This window comes from Bos indicus x Bos taurus, chromosome 14, assembly GCF_003369695.1.
Source record: "Bos indicus x Bos taurus breed Angus x Brahman F1 hybrid chromosome 14, Bos_hybrid_MaternalHap_v2.0, whole genome shotgun sequence".
Classification (NCBI taxonomy): domain Eukaryota; kingdom Metazoa; phylum Chordata; class Mammalia; order Artiodactyla; family Bovidae; genus Bos; species Bos indicus x Bos taurus.
In genome coordinates this window covers 81,956,850-81,977,389 of record NC_040089.1, presented here as the reverse complement: position 1 = coordinate 81,977,389, position 20,540 = coordinate 81,956,850, and the positions used below count along the sequence as shown (strand labels likewise).

Genomic DNA, 20,540 nt, shown 5'->3' with positions numbered 1-20,540 from the left:
ATTCTCCAGGCAAGAATACTGGAGTGAATTGCCGTTTCCTTCGCCAGGGAATCTTCCCGACCCAGGGATCGAACCCCTATCTCCTGCATTGGCAGGCGGATTCTTTACTGCTGAGCCACGAGGGAAGCCCTGAAGAAAGAATGAGGAGAGATAAATTTGAAGTAAAGACAACTCTTAGCAAGAGTTTACAGCAAAGAAAAGGAAAGAAATGAGGCAGTCATTGGTAAGGAATGGAGGTCAGGAGTAGCTTTTTTTGTTGTTTTAACTTTATTATGGATAATCTCAATCAGATATTAGATTATCACCCAGTTTCGGAAGGCTCATAGTCAGTATCATTTAATCTGTACCTCATTTACTTCTTATTTCATCAGTAAATGTTTCAATACATTCTTTATAAGATAAAGATTTTTTTTTTAATGCCATTACTATTTATCAAAGCAAATGAAAATTTCATAGCAATTCCTTAATATCAATTATTCAGTATATGTTCACATTTCCAATTTTCTCATGTATATATAAATATTAATACAGAATATTTTTATGGTTTTTTTCTTTGGAATGGGATCCAAAGTACAGTAAGTTTCTGATGTGTTTTTTTTTTAAGTCTCTTAATAATGGGTTCCTATCCTATCTTTTTTCTTTGCAGTTTATTGAAGAAACAAGATTGTCCTGCAGACAATTGAATTTTTTTTTTTTTAGTTCATATGCTGAGAGAGATGGAAAGTATGTGGGCTAGAAGCTCTCCTTATTTGCAAAGAAAAGGATCATCTGTGTAAAAAAGGGAATTTACAAAAAGTTACTAGAACTGATAAATGACTTTAGCAAGGTTGCTGAATATAAGACCAAAATATAAAAATGAAGTGTATTTCTGTATACTAGCAACAATCAGAAATTTAAATTAAAAATGCAGTACCCTTTACAGGGGCATCAAAACATATGAAATCGAGGTAAACCTGACAACAGATAAACAAGGGGAATGGGATGGAGACTAGACAAATGAGAACAGTAAAACAGATGGGTAAGCAGTTTTACTGATTTTAGGTTTGTGATGGTTAAATTTAAGAGAAAACCAGCCGGCCTGGTTGTATCAATACTTTCTCCAACATTGTTTGGCAGCTTGTGTATATCCATAGAGAAAGGATCTGATCAGGATCTTCTGGCCTGTAACTGTCTTAGCTTACCTGCGGCAGCCTTAGATGTCAGTCTAAGGCGGTTTTTTGAAATTGAAGTTTATTCAGTATCATCCATCTGTACTTCTCCAGCTTCATTTCTGCTAGTTCCCTGGTGGCTCAAATGATAAAGAATGGGCCTGCAATTCAGGAGACCTGGCTTCAACCCCTGGGTTGGAAACAGGCTCTGGAGAAGGGAATGGCTACTCACTCCAGCATTCCTGCCTGGAGAATCCCATGGACAGAGGAGCCTGGTGGGCTGCAGCGCATGGGTTTCAAAGAGCAGACACGACTGAGCGACTAACACTTTTTCACACTTTCTTTCACTAGAGTTAAACTCCTAAATAGTCATCAGTTTCTAACTGGCCACTCTTCTTTAAGTATAACTCATCTTCTGATCTCAAGGTATTTTTGAAGACCTTCAGAAACAACTGCTTTCTCATTAACCCTCCAGTCTATTGTACATGGTATGAAAAATACAAAATGTAAAAGGAAATAATATCTTTGGAATGTTTTTAATAAAGCATGATCCATATTGCTAATAGAAAAGCAGGCAGGAAGAATGACTGCATTAATCTCTGCAGAAGAATGAGGAAAGGTTCCCTTTTTCCAGAAATAGAAATGAAAAAAGTTACCTAACGATGGGATCTTTTTCGTTATAATTATTGACATTAATTGTAGATTATGTGCAATGGTATATAATAACAAACTCCGGTGTTCGCATTTAATGAGAATTTCCCTCGTTTCCTCTTCTGTCTCTTAAGCAATGGGCCACTTTTGCCCGAGTTTGGTATCTCCTAGATGGGAAGATGCAGCCCCCTGGCAAGCTTGCTACCCTGGCATCAGTTAGACTTCAAGGATTGCATAAGCCTGTGTACCATCAACTGAGTGAGTATCATTTTAGACCTGTCGGTAAACGCAGTTTTCATGTGAGGATAGAATTTTGAAGATGTTTGACTGTACTGCTGCAAGGATCTTTTTTTTTTTTTTTTCCTTGAAGATCCCTTATTCCATCTTCGCTGAAATCCTGTTAGGGCACTAAAATGAATTTTGCTTCTTCATAGGAAAACCACATAGACCATTTCACCTGAAACAGTCCCATTTTATGCCATTGTCCCAGCAAAATTATCAGTAGCTCTTCCTTTCACTCTCAGAAATGTCCTGACTTGGACTTTAAATGCTCACTCTTCAGCACGTCTCTTCACGTGGCGACGTGCGTTTCAATAGAGAGCTTTGGAAAATACGCAGATAAGCTTGCCCTCTCTTCTAAAGACTCTTTCCTTCAGAGAGATATATAGAGCTAGTTAGCTATGGAAAGTTATTTTTCACTATTTTGAGTTAACAAATTTGCTTTCCATATCCTTTTTCCAAAACAAAAAACAGTTGCTTTCGTACTGAAAGCCTTCCGCTTAGCCCAGGTAGTTTTGATTGACTTCACTTTCCTAGGCACTCCCTGTCCACCCTGCAAGGCCCGAGTGTCAATTCTTACTCTTCATCTTGCTTGGCCTGTCAACAACGCTTTTTACACTGAGTTTTAACTTTGTTTTGAAATATGAAATATACAAAGATGTGTATAGATGGATAGGGATGTATTCATCTATCTGTATATAAATATAGATAATATTTTTAAGAAAAGTAATAATAGTAATGATGAAATAAATATCCATTCACTGAGCATTTGGGTGGTTTACCTCCTTTTTTGTTTCTTATGCACAACATTGCTATCAGTGTTCTTGTACCATTTTTCCAGGACACAGGTGGAAGGTCTATCTGTAGGATAGGAATTACTGGGCTCAGAGATACACAGGAACCTAGTCAGTCTTCATATGCAGATGTTTTCATTATTCCTCATCTGAGTAACATTCTGCTTTGGTAGCTGGGAAGTGCTCTGTGGTTTTAATTTGCATTTTCCTAATTGCACATGGAGTTCAGTATCTTTTCATTTATATATTGGCCTTTTTGTCATTTCCCATTCTGTGAAATGTCTACATTTCTTCTTCCCTTTTTTCCACTGGTTTGTTAAGTCTTTTACTTTTTCTCTAACTTGTCTTATAAAAATTTTCACAATTTCAGAAAAGGTCAAAATAGTACAGTGAATTTCTCTATATCCACCTAGATTACACAGTATTTTACCGTGTTATTTTTACTCATTTGAAAATAAATGATAATCAGTGTGAAAGTGAAATTGCTCAGTCGTGTCCGACTCTTTGCGACCCCGTGGACTGTATGTAGCCCACCAGGCTCCTCCATCCATGGGATTCTCCACTCAAGAATACTGGAGTGGGTTGCCATTTCTTTCTCCAGGGGAATCTTCCCAACCCAGGGATCAAACCCTGGTCTCCCGCATTGCGGGCAGACGCTTTAACCTCTGAGCCACCGGGAAAGCTGGCGATAATCAGTATATTACCCCCTAAATACTTCAGCATATGTCTCCTAAGAATATTCTCCAGTGTAACCTAAATGTCATTATCACACCTAAATACTAACCTTTATAGCTCTTCCTGTATATGTGGCCATCATTTGTAATATTGTTTTTCTGAGAAACTGTATGTCAGTTTTCAAGTAAACATGTCTATGATGTTTATAAGCACATAAAACATACATAATAAATGCTGATTAAACCAATAAATGTTAGAAAAACACCTAAAACAACATATTTGTAAATTGAAAACTGCTTGCAGTTTAAGTTTTTGGGTGTTTTTTGCAGTTTAAGTTCTGATTTTGGTGACATCTTAGGGACATGAAAAGTCCAATATTCTGCTGATAAAAGTCGAATATTAAGTACAGTGAAACAAAAATACAATTTAGTCTTTAAAAAGTAAATTTCTGATTTCCTAGAAAAGCTATCCTCCATTCCTAGGAAAGAATGGCCTGACAGAAAGGCTTGTCTGTATTCTGGCAAAGTGTTTACTCTGCAGTGCATAAGGAGCGCTTTTGCAGTGATGACTTACTTGTAAGGAAGCAGAACTTTAATTCAGTGGATGGATAAGTGCTATACTTGAAAAAGAATTATGTGGCTACTGCTGATTCCATCTTTTCCCCAATTTTGTGAAAGGAGCACGTTCTTTTAATTCCGTGGCATTTCCATCTTGACCCAAACCACAGTTCCATAAGAAAAACACAGCCGTGGAAAGGGAAGGCTGGTTTGCCACAGCATCTCAACAAGCCGTGCAGGCCTCTGTGTGTGTGCGGATATGTGAGTACACAATCTTTGAACCACTTTACACACACTGCCTTCTGATTGGAGCTGCCCTCCTGAGCTGGAGACGCAGGCACTTTCTGAACATATTTATTTCTCTCTGATGAATGAAAAGTCAGGGCCCTTGGTGATATCTGCATTGTGACTTACTCTTCGTCAGAATGCTGTTCTTTTCATTGTCCACAAGTTAATCAGTTGAGGAAGACTATATGAGCATTTAAAAGAAGCAGAGGGAAACCTTTCTTTAGTATTATCTGAAGTTATCAGATCATCCTAAAGTATTTCTGGTGCACATGGAATGAAATCAAATAAAATTTTCACACAATTCTTAAAGGTTATATTGTGAATATTAGCAATTCAAACACAATTCAAACAATTCAACTAATCTAATCTCTAGTATTCTGTTTTGCATTATTTATTTAAATCTTTTAAGAATTTGGTAGGGGGAAAAAGTTTAAAATGCTCTTCTTAAAGTCACCCAGCTAAAGTATTTTTCTTTCTTACTATTCAGTTGAGTCAGTCTATTTCAAGTGTTAACAATGTCATTTAAATTTCACAGTGTTAATCGCACATTTGTTCTTCAGCTCACTCCTAGAACATCATCATACAAAACACTGAAGGTTTTTGCTCCCAGTTACATATAGACTACTTACCTCTTTTCAGTTCAGTTCAGTTCAGTCGCTCAGTCGTGTCCGACTCTTTGCGACCCTATGATTTGCAGCACGCCAGGCCTCCCTGTCCATCACCAACTCCCGGAGTTCACCCAAACTCATGTCCGTCGAGTCAATGATACCATCCAGCCATCTCATCCTCTGTCATCCCCTTCTCCTCCTGCCCCCAGTCTCTCCCAGCATCTGAGTCTTTTCCAATGAGTCAACTCTTCACATGAGGTGGCCAAAGTATTGGAGTTTCAGCTTTAGCATCATTCCATCCAAAGAATACCCAGGACTGATCTCCTTTAGAATGGACTGGTTGGATCTTCTTGCAGTCCAAGGGACTCTCAAGAGTCTTCTCCTACACCACAGTTCAAAACCATCAATTCTTCAGTGCTCAGCCTTCTTCACAGTCCAACTCTCACATCCATACATGACCACAGGAAAAACCATAGCCTTGACTAGACGGACCTTTATTGGCAAAGTAATGTCTCTGCTTTTCAATATGCTACCTAGGTTGGTCATAACTTTCCTTCCAAGGAGTAAGCGTCTTTTAATTTCATGGCTGCAGTCACCATCTGTAGTGATTTTGGAGCCCAGAAAAATAAAGTCAGCCACTGTTTCCACTGTTTCCCCATCTATTTCCCATGAAGTGATGGGACCAGATGCCATGATCTTAGTTTTCTGAATGTTGAGCTTTAAGCCAACTTTTTCACTCTCCACTTTCACTTTCATTAAGAGGCTTTTTAGTTCCTCCTCACTTTCTGCCATAAGGGTGGTATCATCTGCATATCTGAGGTTATTGATATTTCTCCCGGCAATCTTGATTCCAGCTTGTGCTTCTTCCAGCCCAGTGTTTCTCATAATGTACTCTGCGTATAAGTTAAATAAGCAGGGTGACAATATACAGCCTTGATGTACTCCTGTCCCTATTTGGAATCAGTCTGTTGTTCCATGTCCAGTTCTAACTGTTGCTTCCTGACCTGCATATAGGTTTCTCAAGAGGCAGGTCAGGTGATCTGGTATTCCCATCTCTTACCTCTTTTAGAAGTGAATATTTACGTACCAGCAATAAATTGGAACAACACCCTTTGTTCCTATCACAATGTCTTTATACTCAGTGGATTTTGTGGTAACTTCCATGATCATCTGTCACATTAGCCATGCAGAAGTTCAGGGATACTAAAAGAAGAAAAAAAAAGTTGAAGTAGGCATTTGGATATTTGTTCATCAAGGCTGGAAACAAGCATAAAAGCCAAAGCCAAACTTCTGTTATTTATCACTAAATTGGAACAGCTTTTTTTCAGACATTTCTCAAACCAGATCCTATAAGATCAGTATATAAAAGCAATGCTGTATGTCATGAAGGAGGAAGAAGACTGTGGATCCACGATGAGACCTTAGATATCCTCACATAAATCTTTGAGTTTTCCCCTTGATTTAATTAGTTTGAATTTTACTTGGCCATTTAACTTAGCCCAATATTATAAAAAGAAATCAAATAAGGTTAGAAATCTAAGGTGATAAATTTTTGTAAATAAACTTAATTCCTGTTTCTGAAAACTGTTTACCAAACCTTAATTTTTTTTTTCCAGTTTGAAAGATATTTAACTAGTTAAATGTGATTGGAAAAAGCCTTGGGTTAGTAGTTAAGCTGAGAGCATAATACTCTCTTCTCTGAATTTGAACTAATAACAATTGAGATGTTTTACATTTGTTTCCAATTTACCTACTGGTAAAATATACCTTTTTTCATCTATATGCATATTGTTTTCATTTTCTCTTATTTTTAAGGGGAAATTTGTATTAGATAGTTAAAAGTGGTGAAGTGTAATTATTATTAAAGTGTAATTATTACATTTTAATGAAGTGTAATCATTAATGGTCAAAGATAATAAGAGGAACAGTAATTTGCCTTTCAAAGACCTATGTTGTTATTGGCTTCCTTCCCAAATTCTCTTTTACCTTCCAGTGTTGAGATTTTCCAAATGTCTAGCCAACTCCTCTACACTTAGATGTTATATAAAAGAAAAACATCAGTCTGTTCAAGGATTTTGATGTTGCACTGACATGCTTTATATTCACTGATGTGTTCTTTGGACTTTGGAAAGCTTTGTAAATAACCAAGCGCACTTTTTCTTAAAGGCAAAATTTTTCGACCAAAATCCTTTTTTTCTCTCTTTGTTCTTTTAAATCCAGGTGACTGTGGAGATCATGTTGTCATCATGAACACAAGGCACATTGCCTTTTCTGGGAACAAGTGGGAGCAAAAAGTGTACTCCTCACATACTGGGTAAGATAGTGCTTTTGTCGGGGAAGATAGGCAGTGGAAATGTATTACTTTAGTATTATTATATTTAAAAGAAATTTAAGGAACTTCCTGGTGGTCGAGTGGTTAAGATCTGCACTTCCACTGCAGGGGGCACAGGTTCAGTACCCGGTTGGGGAACTAAGATCTCGCGTGGCACAGCCAAAAAATAAAAATAAATAAAATAATAAAATAATTTTGAAAGAAAAAGAGATTTAAGAAAACACTGATTTTGTTCGTGATGCGTGTGTGATTTACTCAATCAGAAAACAACAAAACTAAAAAAAAAAAAAGAAAACGACAAAACTGTACCAGATCCTTGTAATTGCCTGAGGCTATTGGTTTTTCCTGAGAGTATCTGTCAGTTAACCTCTCTGATCTAGGTTTCTCTCTTTATCAGTCTTCTCGTTTCTTTCTGCTTCCTCTGATTTGTCTTACTGCTGTTTCCAGAAGCGTCTTGAACTTCTAAAAGTGCATGAGAGGTTGAAAGAATGGTGAGGAGAATCCCAAGTTGGAAGGACACCATTACACCTTCCCACAGCATCCCTGTCAGGTTATAGGTCTGCCTGTCTTTGAACAGTAGCAGTCTCCTAGCTCCTGAGGCAGCCCATTCATTCTGCCTTTGACGTGGTCTGAATTTTGGAAAGATCTCAGTGCTGTTAAGTCATCACCTGTCTTTCTTCAGCTTTCATAATGGCCTTTTGGTGCTGTTGTTCAGTCGCTCAGTCGTGTCTGACTCTTTACGACCCCATGGACTGCAGCACACCAGGCCTCCCTGTCCATCACCATCTCCTGGAGCTTGCTCAAACTCATGTCCATCAAGTTGGTGATGCCACCCGGCCATCTCGCCCTCTGTCCTCCTTTTTTGGACGGTGTAAAACTATATCTTCCACATGACCTCCTTCAGGTAATTGAGAGTGATCAGCACGCACTCACTGATCGTCTCTTCTCTAAACACCTGTAGTTCACGCAAAGTCCTTTATGTGACTGCCCTTTGAAGATCTCCGTCATATCTTGCTCACTGTTCTCTGGGTGCAGTCATTACTTGTCAATATCTTAACTAAATAACACTCGCCTGGCTGTGTCCTGCTGGGTTTCTGGTGCAGTGTGACCCCCCATCTCTCAGTTACTCTGCCTTCTGTTGCTCTAGGAGGGCTCCTCACGGCTGCGTCACTGCTACACTGCGTTTACTACCAGCTGAAACTCCTGAGGGCTTTTCAGCCTTGTGTCCTCCTTCCTGTGTGTTTCAGTTGCATTCTAATCTAGCTGTAGTACCCTGAGTTTACTCTATGTTAAATTTTATCTCCGGCCTTTGAAGATCTTTTGAGACCTGAATTATTTCAGGTAATGTATTAGTTAAACCCCTCAGTTTCAGGTCATGTACAAATTTTATTAAGCATAATTTCTTCAGTATCATGCAAGATATAGTTAGACATATTGGCCTTTCATTCTTGATCAAAATTATTTTATTTCCAAGCGCACCTGCATCTTAGACAAGCCGGCTTTGAGGCTCCCTTCTGTTCCTTTTTGTCTTTTGCCCAGGTAGGTCTTTAATGCTTGGAAAAACACTTTTGCTTGTTAGCCAACCTTTGCCCATCCTGTACTTAAACACTTTAATGAAATATTTAACAAAAATTAATTCACATTCACTTTTAGTCATTCTTACTTTTGGCAAAGTAAAATATATGTAAAACAAGTTTTAAAAGTTTAGAGGCAATTGGGAAAGAAATATGAAAATGCAAGATAACCATGTGATAAGGATGGGGAACACATGTATGTACTCCCATGGCTGTTCATGTCAACGTAGCCAAAACCACTACAATACTGTAAAGTAAGTAGCCTCCAATTAAAATAAATAGAAGAAAAAAAAATAAACGTTGTTTCCTTCGTACACACACTCACAAAATAAGCATGTGATAAAAGCATAAAGTATTTTCTTCCCAGAGAGAAAGAATAGAGGACAATTATTTCTTGTTCTGAGGGTGAAACTCCATGAAACAAATGAAAGAGTATCATTTTGAAACTTAGACATTTTTCTCAGCATACTTCTAAATTTGCTTTCTTAAATTTTATTCCTAAAACGTGGTTCTCTAAATCCTCTTCAAAATGTTTTTAAGTGTTGAAAGAAACCTATAACAGGAATCATATTTAGATAATTGTAAATTTCCCTTACAGAGTCCATTGTCTTTATGTTTTCTTTTTCCCTTCCTTGAAAATCATCTAGGCTCTTATTCATCCATTCAGTGTAATAAAGTCTTACATCTGTGTGCTCTTTTTGTTTTAAATTTCTTAAGTACTGTCACAAACACTTTCCTACTCGACTGTCATAAAATCTTGAGAGGTAGATGGGGCAAATACTAGCATTTTTCTTATCTGAGCAAACCCATAAAGAAAGAGATGAAATGAGTTGCCTCATATTACACTGGTTGCTGCTGGCCAAACCTTGATTTCAGACCTGGGTCTGGGGTATTCAGGTTAGTAAGATCTCCAATACCTATCCCAAATATTTTCTTTAATCTCTATTTATGATTTTGATCTGAACACAATGAAATATTTTGTTACTCAGAAGCAGCATATGACTTCCTGGTAATAGGAAATAGGAGCACGACCTGTTTAGAGTATTAACTTGCCTTCAGAACCAAGTAGTCTACCGGCTTTCCCCAGACCTGACCCCTAGCTTGTTCACTTTGAAATACATTTTGGCACTGTTTTGTTTTCCCTGCATTCAAGCAGAAATAAGTAACTGTGAATGAATGAATGAATGATGAATGAACTTAAATTCCAGTAGAAATACAGTTAGCCAGGGACTTCCATGGTGATGCAGTGGATAAGAATCCGCCTGCCAGTGCAAGGGACACAGGCTTCACCGCTGATCCAGGAAGATTCCACACGCCTGGGAGCAGCTGCTGAGCCGGCACCGCAGAGCCTGCTGCAACACTGAAGCCTGCACACCTGGAGTCCTGCTCCACAGCGAGAGAAGCCAGTGCCATGAGGAGCCCATGTGCCAGAGCAGCACATAGCCCGTTTGCCGCAGCCGGAGAACGCCTGACCTGGAGCAGTGAGGACAGCGGGCAGCCTTCCCCTCCAGGGCACCTTCCCAACCCAGCGTCCAGCCCGGTCTCCTGTGTTACGGGCAGATTCCACCAGCCAGGCCACCAGGGGAGCCCAGTGAAGACCCAGCACAGCCAATAGAGTAATTAATTTTAAAAATGGTTAGCCAAGAAATTTCTAAGATGTGGAATTTTTTATGAAATTCAGTTCAGTCGCTGAGTCGTGTCCAATTCTTTGCGACCCCATGGACCACAGCACGCCAGGCCTCCCTGTCCATCACCAACTCCCAGAGTATACTCACACTCGTGTCCATTGAGTCAGTGATGCCATCCAACCATCTCATCCTCTGTCGTCCCCTTCTCCTCCTACCTTCAATCTTTCCCAGCATCAGGGTCTTTTGCAAGGAGTCATTTCTTCACATCAGGTGGCCAAAGTATAGGAGTTTCAGCTTCGCATCAATCCTTCCAATGAATATTCAGGACTGATTGCCTTTATGATTGGTTTTATAAAACAACAATTGCTAAATTTGACCACTTAATAGCATTTCATGTAGCATAGTTACTGCTTAATTTTTAAGACATGATGAGTAGCATAGTTCCCAGAAGCAAGTGTGTGTATTGGTTGCTCAGTCGACCCCATGGACTGCAGCCCACCAGGCTCCTCTGTCCATGGGATCCTCCAGGCAAGAACACTGGAGTGGGTTGCCATTTCCTCCTCCAGGAGAAACAAATGTAATTTCATAATAAAAATAGTTTCATATTATGAGAATGTTCATTTCAAGGATACTATCCCATCGCCTACTCCCAATTTTATTGTCTTTGTTTCTTTTAATAGCTACCCAGGTGGATTTAAACAAGTAACAGCTGCTCAGCTTCACCGGAAGGATCCAGTAGCAGTAAGTGTATTGTATTTTTTTATCATTATTAATCATTTGTGGAGAAACTGGTTCAGAAACTGGGTTTTCAGTCTTCCTTCTCTTCTAACGTAGCTAGCGTTCAGGGCTGTGAGTTCTTCACTATATCATACAAGTTTTGATAAGTATCAATAATATTTCATCATCATCCAGTTCTGTATCTTTTCTAATTACTATTTAATATACTTTGCATTTAGTCATAGAATTTTGATGCTTTTCTTTTTAATTTCTTGACATCTGCATGATCACCTAGAATATATGATTGCTGAAAATGTTTTGGGGAGACAGATGTATGTATATATATCTGTTTATATTTTAAGTATATCAAACGTGCTAAATATGTTGTTCCAATCTTGCACTCTATTTTTGTTATTCACTTTATTGAAGAGTTATGTTAAAATCTCAATTATGGATTTATTGATTTTTCCTTATAGTTCTGTCAGTTTTTTCCATTGTATGTTTTGACGATTTAGGGTTAGATAAATTTAAGTTTGGAATTGTAATCTTCCTGAAGAATTGATTGAGGTATGTCCTGACTTTATCTCCAGTAGTGCTTTTTAACTTGTAGTCTATTCTTTTTATATATTGATATAGCTAAATCAACCTTTTTTTATTTTGATGCCTCATAGTTTATCTTTTATAGTTTATCTTTAAACTTTACTGAGCTAGATTTTATTTTTTTAATTGGAGTGTTAATTGCTTTACAATACTGTGTTGGTTTCTGCCACACGTCACTGTGAGTCAGTCATAACTGTCTGTATTCCCTCCTTGAGCCCCCCTCACCCCCACCCTGCCCCCTCGGTCGTCACCGAGCCCTGAGCTGGCCCCCTGTGTTACAGCAGGTTCCCACCCACTGTCCGGCTCACACACGCCTGCCAGTGCAGGAGACGCAGGTTTGGCCCCCGTGTGGGGAAGATCCCTGGAGAAGGAAATGGCAGCCCACTCCAGTATTCTTGCCTGAGAAATCCCATGGACAGGGGAGCCCGGCAGGGCTGCAGTTCACGGGGTCACAGAGAGTCGAACTTGACTCAGCGACTGAACAGCAGGGTATATATGTCGGTGCTGCTTTCTCAGTCCGTCCCTCTCTGCTTCCCCCGCTGTGTCCACAAGTTGAGCTAGGTATCATTTTCCTTCTCCTCCCCTCCTTGCTTGCTTTTGGATTGATTGAGTTCATTTCTTAGAAAGTGAAAGTGAAGTCGCTCAGTCGCGTCTGACTCTTTGTGACCCCATGGACTGTAGCCCACCAGGCTCCTCTGTCCATGGAATTCTCCAGGCAAGAATACTGGAGTGGGCTGCCATTTCCTTCTCCAGGGCATCTTCCCAACCCAAGGATAGAACCCGGGTCTCCTGCATTGCAGACAGACTCTTTACCGTCTGAGCCACCAGGGAAGCCCCTCATTTATTAGAAGTATAAGATTAATCAATATTTTTACTTTCCTCACAGTCAAGTCAAGGCCTCTAGAAGATTTTTAATACCCGTTCTCCCTCTGTCTGTATGTTTTCTCTGTTCAAGATGGTTTAAAAACCCTTCTGGTTGGACTTTCTTGTTCTCAGTTTTTTATACTGTTACTAATTTTTTTAAGATCTTCTTTGCTTGCAGTCTTTTAACTCCGATCAGTGTCCTCCTTGAAGTACTCCTCATTGACATTCCCATCATAACAGTCTCTGAATAGTGGATGCCCCTTTTCTGTTTGTAACTTTATTTTTACCTTCATTCTTAAAAAATAGTTTTGTGTATCTGCACAATTCTAGGATAACTTTGTTTTTTTCTCTTAGCTTTTTGAAGCTATCTTTCAAATAGATTTTAGTTTCCGTTATTGCTGTTGATGTCAGATTCAGATGTCACTTTATTTGTGTGTAGCCTGTCTTGTCTTTCAGAATACTTTTAAGATCTTTTCTTTGGCTTTGGTTTTTATTTTTGAGTTTTCTTACCGATTTTGCTTGAGGACCGGTTTCTCCTCTGAAAATCTGTCAGCTCTTACACCTCTCCACATTGGTCCCCTTGACTCCCTGCCCGCCCTCTCCCTCTGGGAGCTGCCTGTGTACACAGCAGACTGCCTCCACTGCGCACAGTTCAGTTCCTCCTTTTACATTTTGTGTCTTCCTCATATTTTATGTCTCCCTGGCTCTGTGCTGGATTGTCAGGAATTTCCTTAGATCTGTGTTCTTGTCCTCTCATTTTCTTTTCCCCAAGGTCTAATCTTTTACTGAGTTTCTAATGTCAGCTGTTGCATTTTTTTCCTTTTCTGGAAGCTTTTACTGTTTGTTTCTTTTTCAGTTTGCTAGTCAGTTTTGACCATCTTCTGTTCCTTTGTCATACCTTGGTTCTCTCTTATATTTCTTTAAGCACTTTAAACATAATTCTTAGCATTTATATCTGACTGATACTTGTGGGTCTTTGTGGGTCTGCAATTTATTGTTTCTGCTCAGGGTGCTAGGAAAGTACTTGTACCTTGGAACTTCATCCCTGAGAGTTTTTGAGACCTATGTTAAAAATGAGTTTCTTCAGAAGAGATGTACTTAGCTTTTGGCTGGTGCCTGGGGATATACGTGTATACACACACCCCCCAACCTAAGACCCCTTTAAGCTATACTTCCAGCTTCTGGAATTTGATCCCCATAAAACAGGTGAACTTGGGGCCTGAAAACCTTACAAGATCAGGTTCATAGTTAGCAACTCCCTATCGAGAAAGACTTACTTTTTCGTTTCCCAGCTCAGCACCCTGAAAGGATGCTGCCTTTCTGCTGGCCCCGGGGATCCAGGCATGTGGGGGCGTCTTGATCCTGCTGCAGACCTCACGTTTGCGGTCCTCTGAACCCAAGCCCTGTGCTGAGCGGACACCCCAGAGCAGATGGCAGCCCAGGACTTTCTTTTTCTTGTTCTTCCTATTTTTGTCCTCCAGTCAGTTCCATCCTTTAGAAATATTTAAAAAAACAATATTACTAGCTTCATTAATGTTTATTTATTATGTATCATAGAGTTCTGTCCTAACAGGTGTTCTAAATCCAAATGCTAGTTCTCAGTATTGATTATAAAAGCAGAGTCTTCTGTTGCCCTTTACAGTTTTATTTTTTTCTTCCTTAACTCTTGATAACCCAGTCTTTGAATTGTTCTCTTAGATTTGGGAGTGTTTTCCCCATTCACAGCTGTTTTAGCTTTTTATTTAAATGAGCAAACTGTTAAGTTTTGAAGATACTCCTTTTTATTTTCCTAAAATGATGAATAAAAATAAATGTATGTATGTATGTATGTATAAAGAATGCAACCATTTGTTTGGTGTTCAGTTCAGTTGCTCAGTCGTGTCTGACTCTGCGACCCCGTGGACTGCAGCATGCCAGGCCTCTCTGTCCATCACCAACTCCTGGAGCTTACTCAAACTCATGTCCATTGAGTCGGTGATGCCATCCAACTATCTCATCCTCTGTCATCCCTTTCTCCTCCTACCTTCAATCTTTCCCAGCATCAGGGTCTTTTCCAATGAGTCAGTTCTTTGCATCAGGTGGCCAAAGTATTGGAGTTTGAGCTTCAGCATCAGTCAGTCCTTCCAATGAATATTCAGGACTGATTTCCTTTAGGATTGACCGGTTTGATTTCCTTGTGGTCCAAGTACTGTCTAAAATTTTCTTGGTTAAAGGTGGGGGAAGAGCTGTGTTTATTACTGACATAATGTTTAGAAATTCTGTACTTTACTGAGTATTTTTACTTCATCATTTGAATCTGTTTTATAAAAACATACTCAAGAGTTGTTTCTTAGAAAATATTTAATGTTCTACTTTTATAATACTAGTAAAAAGTTGTTGTTAGGGCCGCTGCTAATATATACCATAACTTTTACAACAAATTATAGTTTTAATACTTGACGAATATTTTCCAATGTCTTTAAAACTAGTTTCTAGTTTGTTCAGTATGCTGAATGTACACCAGGAGGCAGTGTAAGCCAACTTCCAATGTGAAGAACTTGGCTTTGGGTAGCATCTGTAGGAATCGTTTCAAACTTTTTTATGAACAGAGATTGAAATGCATTATGAAATATTTGATGATGGCTTTAAGTCTTAATTTTGACTGTTTTTAAGGAAGAGGTCAGTTACTTTACCACCAATCCAAACCCTCAGTGTTTTTCGGGAACAATAAAGTACATTGATTAATAGCAGGACATGAGTTTGAGTAGGCTCCAGGAGTTGGTGGATGGACAACCAGGACAACCAGATGGACAGAGAGGCCTGGCACGCTGCGGTCCATGGGGTCGCAGAGTCAGACACGACTTTTAATTAAGTACATTGATTTAAATAGTAGGCTTTAAAATATTTTTCCATATCTTTTTGTAATTACATAGCAGATCTTTAACTCTAAACTCAAATATGTGTATTGATCCAGCCCTTTATTTATGTCCTTTCTTCATCTGTCATGCAGTTTAGTTTCCTTAAGAGCTTCTGTGTTCTTGCCTTTTTTTCTAATACGGTTCCTTTCTCATATCCATTCCCTCTCCTATAGCTTACAAAGATGTGTTTTGTGAAACAGGCGTCACATGCCCTGGGTTCAGACTCAGTTAGGAGGGTCTTGAATGTTCATAACCCTGCCTCGTTCTGTCTGCCTCACTTTCTGAACTCCTCGGAGTTCGTGCTTCTGTCCGTGGGGCTAGAATTGCTCGACGCCTGTTCACGTTGTGTCACGCTTGTGTTTTGGGCAGGTGTGTGTGTGTGTCTGTCATCTTTTTCCCTCACCTGGCAGCTTGTAACCTTTTCATACTTTACAGCTTTCTCTAATTTGATTGTTATGTTTGCATTTTTTAACTAAGGTGCATTTTAAAAATACCAATTTGTTTATTCAAGTAAATAAAACTAATTATTTTAAGAACATGAAAACCAAATACCAAGAAACCCTGCTGATGTAATAAACTGGCTGTTAGGATGATGTTCAGAAGATAGAATGACTTGCTAATCCAGACAGGATGCTAAGTAGTCTTAACATCGTCGCTTTCTACTAAAGACTTTTAAGACACTAAAAATTTTAAAGACTGACATCAGTGCTACCCAATAGAAGTTTCTGCTCTGATGAAGACGTTCTTTGTCAAATACAGTAACCACTAGTCGCAGGTCGACCACTTGAAATGCGGCTTATGTAATTCAGGACTGAATTTTTAATTGCTTTTAGTTTTAACAACATAAAGTCCCTAGAATATAAAGCCTTAACAGCACTAACAAGAAAATAGATGGAAAATATGCGTGGGGTGGCGTTAGTATTTGTACATATTGAGGTTTTGTGGTCTGATTTGATGAGAAGATAAAAGGATAAGGAAATCCTCCACAGTGCAGTCCCATTGTAACATGTGCTGTCTCAGAGGGTTAGTGTACTACATGCCACATTATAGCCTTGAAATATGAGCGCGGATGAAGACAATCAGCTTGCCTCTCCAGATGTACGTCAGTCGTTCCACACGGCTCACGCAGTGTGTCTGTGCACACTACATGCCAGGAGGCCCACGGGAGAGCATAGAGCGCAGGCTGACGCTGCGTGACTTTCTTTTGACACACACGCAGAGCCACACTCAGGACAGCGCTGAGGACGCCTCGAACTCCCCTGCTGGGCTCGTGTTTCCGAGTCCGCCTGCCAGCGCGGGGGCCTCGGGTTCCACCGCTGGGCGGGGAGACCCCACGTGCCGTGGGGCAGCTTAGCCCGTGCGCCACGGCTGCAGAGCCCGCAGGCCCTAGAGCCCGCGCTCTGCACCAGGAGGAGCCAGCACCGCAGGCAGAGCAGCCCCTGCTCGTCTCAGCTGCAGCGAGCGCGAGTGCAGCGACAGAGACCCGGCACAGCCTGAAAGAGGGCTTAAATAGCAGATAAACTGTGGGGCTGACCTTAACAGGCAGAAAAGCAAATCCTAGGAAGCTTAGTTTGCCCTCTTGGCAACGGGTGTGACAGGGTGAAGGGTCTTCCTGATAAGTGACAGGAACGCATTGTTAGGTGTCTTTGCATGTGGTATGTGTCTGTCCTGGGAGTAGGCCTACCTGGTTTGAATTCCAGTACCATTTATTAGATACAGGAAATTAGGGTGGGTTCTGTAACCTCACTGAATTTGTTTCCTCGTCTATGAAATGGAACTTAGTAACATAAACAAGATAACAAATCTAATGCAGTGACCCCTGTACAAGTGGTGAGTTTTCAGTGAATGCTCACCACTACCTTCATTCTAGATTTGTGACTTACAGAGTCAGCCTCATGATGGTATGGTCAGGCTTAGTTCACTCACTGGCAGTCTCCTGATCACCCACCTCGGAAGCGGGATTAAACCTCACTAGGATCTGCTGTAACCTGTATGTAATAGATTATTTGGGCCACAGGTTCTTGTATAAGCTCAGAGAATTTCTTCTTATTCCATCTAAAATCAACACATACACAGGTTTTCTTAATGTCTTCCTTTTTTTTTCCTTTTTCTAAATACAGATAAACATTTAAAAGATGGTAATGTACAAAATAATAAAAGTTCTTTTTTATTGCTGCCACATATCTGCTTACGTCTCAGTTTTGTTCCTTTCATATTCATATCAAGTCTTAGCCCACTGCTTTTCATCACTATCTCTTACTGTGTTTATATTCCCATCACATGTTTCTTACTGAGTGCTCCATGTATCTGTTTTTCAGATTGTAAAACTAGCTATTTATGGCATGCTGCCAAAAAACCTTCACAGAAGAACTCTGATGCAGAGGTTGCACCTTTTCCCAGATGAAGTAAGTCCTCGAAGATCCTTTATTAAATTTTTAATTAAATATTTTCTCATTTTAAAATAATTGTTGTATTTGTTTTCAGTAATTTTATGTCGACTTTTGAAATATTTTTTTGCATTTTATAGTGAATACACTACAAAAACAATTGCTTCTGATTTAAATCATAAAGTGAACCATCATTGAACTAAAAATCAAAAGTCTGTAAGATCCATATTTTCATTTTAATAGCTACTTTTTTTAGAACAAGGAACTATAATTAGAGCCCCTGTTTATTTGAGGGTACTCATAGGTAATTTCATGAACTACAAAAAAGTATGAATTCACTTTACTTTTTTGTGACCTGTATAGCTTCTATGAATCATAGATTAATAGCTTGGCTTTGATTGCTAATTATCTCCCATGATATAACTTCAGAATACTTATTCCTACTCAGAATTTGTTCAGCTAAAAAGAACTTGAAAATGAAAAGACAGTTTTATTCATAACTATTATACTGGTATGAATACTTAGCTTTTCTCTCTAGTATAATATAAACACTAGAAGTTCTATATAAAGTAGTTGCGTCCAGGCTCTAGAATCAGACTGCCTGGGTTTGAATACTTGTCCCACCATTTACTGACTTTGTGGCCATTATTATCTGTCTTCTCATCTGTGAAATGGGTGTAGTAATTGTACCTGCATCCTAAGATTGCTGTAAGAATTAGATGAAACAACATTTTTTAGGTACTTAGACCAGGCCCTGGAACATAGTAAGTACTACTAGTTGGTATCAATATTACGGGTTATAATTGTCCTTATAGTTCCAAGTAAAAGAATAATATAGAATTCATTCCAGAATATCAAGTTCTATCAGCTATTCAAGGCACTTGTATGTTCTATTGTTAGCTTAAATAATGCATAAGTAAATTATTCAGACTTTTACCAAAGTGGCTAATTATTAGCTTTGCTTTCCATGAATGAGTAGAATAATTTCCCCCTGTTCACTTTACCTCTGAGGTAACAAGCATGGGAGTAGTATCATCATGTAAGGATAAATGACCCTGGGCATGAAATTAAAAGAATTTTAAAACTGTTTCTGATTGTACTTTCACATATTTTTAGCAACCATGATTTCTACAAGGGACAAAGAAAACAGTAATGTCATTTTTCCCAGTTATCAAGTTAGATAGGTTTTGGGGTAAATTACTTAAATGATTTCAGTCTATAAAATAAATGAGCCCATTTCCCCAAAAAGGGATTGCTAAATTTTCAAAAACTTGACAACACATTTTACTGTCATGGCCACGAGGAAACGGGCACTCAGACGCTGCGGGTAGCAGTACAAAGTGGTGCAACCCACGAGGAATCCAGGGAACGAGGTGACAGTTAACACAAAGACATACGTAAGGAGGTTCGTGCTTGGTCTAGCAGCCTCGTTTACAGCAGGCTACCCTGAAGATGCACATACACAAGATTACTGTTTCCATATTACCTGTAATAGTAATGGAAATAAACAAATGCTTATGCATAGGAAATTGGCTAAATTATGCTATATCTATTCAGTTGAGTACTGTGCAATTATACAAAAAGGAATGACAGATACCATTGTGACTTGATAAGTAATGCTTTCCAAGATACATTATTAAGTGAAAAAAAGCAAGATGGAAAAGAATATAGGTGGCATACTACCTTTTACATGCGTTTATACATGTGTATGTTTACACACACACACATATATCTTTTTGCATAAAGACACAGGAAGAACAAACAAGGACATGCAGTTGGTCACTCACTAGATCAACACAGGGAAGGATGGGGAGGAAAGAGAAGGAGCTTCTGCAAAAAAGCCTTCTAGATTATTACAGCTGTTTAGATTTTTTTTAATCATGTTAAGATTTTATATATTAAAAAAATAAAATGCCAGTACCAATAGAAGTAAGCAGAACTAGTTGTCAGACTGTGTTTTCTAAGTGCTATTCCATATTAAAAGGAATGTGATTCTTAGAGAAGTGGTTGATTCTAGGTCTGGAACAAAAAAAGTTTATTTTGGAGTACACACATGCACAAGATTATTATTTCTGCATTGTTTATAATAGCAAAATAATAAGTAACAAAGTAAGACAGTGTTCAAAGACCGATGAGAAATATCAGCACATGGGAGGCAACTTGAAGTGGTGCCTGCTGAACATACACGGGGCTCTGTGAGCCTCGAAATGAAGGAGCAGAATGATGGAGTACTTGGAGTAGAAAACAGAAATCTATGAGCCCACAGTGACAGTCCAAAAATTATTTTTAACTTATTATAATTTCCCTTCTCCTTTTTCAAGAAGGAAGAGCTCTTCTTTAGAGAAGAATGTCATCTAAACCATGTAGAAAATAATACTGAATTAGAAAAGCCACCATCATCAGTGTATCGTATACCCATTGAGTTAAACGTTGTAGAACAGGATATTCACAGAGTTTCAAAACATGCCACAGAGAACTATTTAAAAAGGGAAAAGATTCTTCTATGGTAAAGCCATCTGGTCAACCACCACCTGTAACCAA

General features: G+C 39.0%; 1 protein-coding gene across 1 annotated transcript in view; it reads left to right on the top strand.

Annotated features, from left to right (window-relative positions):
• MRPL13 (mitochondrial ribosomal protein L13) overlaps nt 1–20,540 on the top strand; it is a 40,883-nt gene that overhangs the window by 2,594 nt on the left and 17,749 nt on the right. The window contains exons 2-5 of the mRNA XM_027561705.1: nt 1,934–2,057; nt 7,221–7,314; nt 11,215–11,275; nt 17,931–18,017. Coding sequence (XP_027417506.1) covers nt 1,934–2,057; nt 7,221–7,314; nt 11,215–11,275; nt 17,931–18,017 — 366 coding nt within the window. The remainder of the gene's footprint in view (nt 1–1,933; nt 2,058–7,220; nt 7,315–11,214; nt 11,276–17,930; nt 18,018–20,540) is intronic.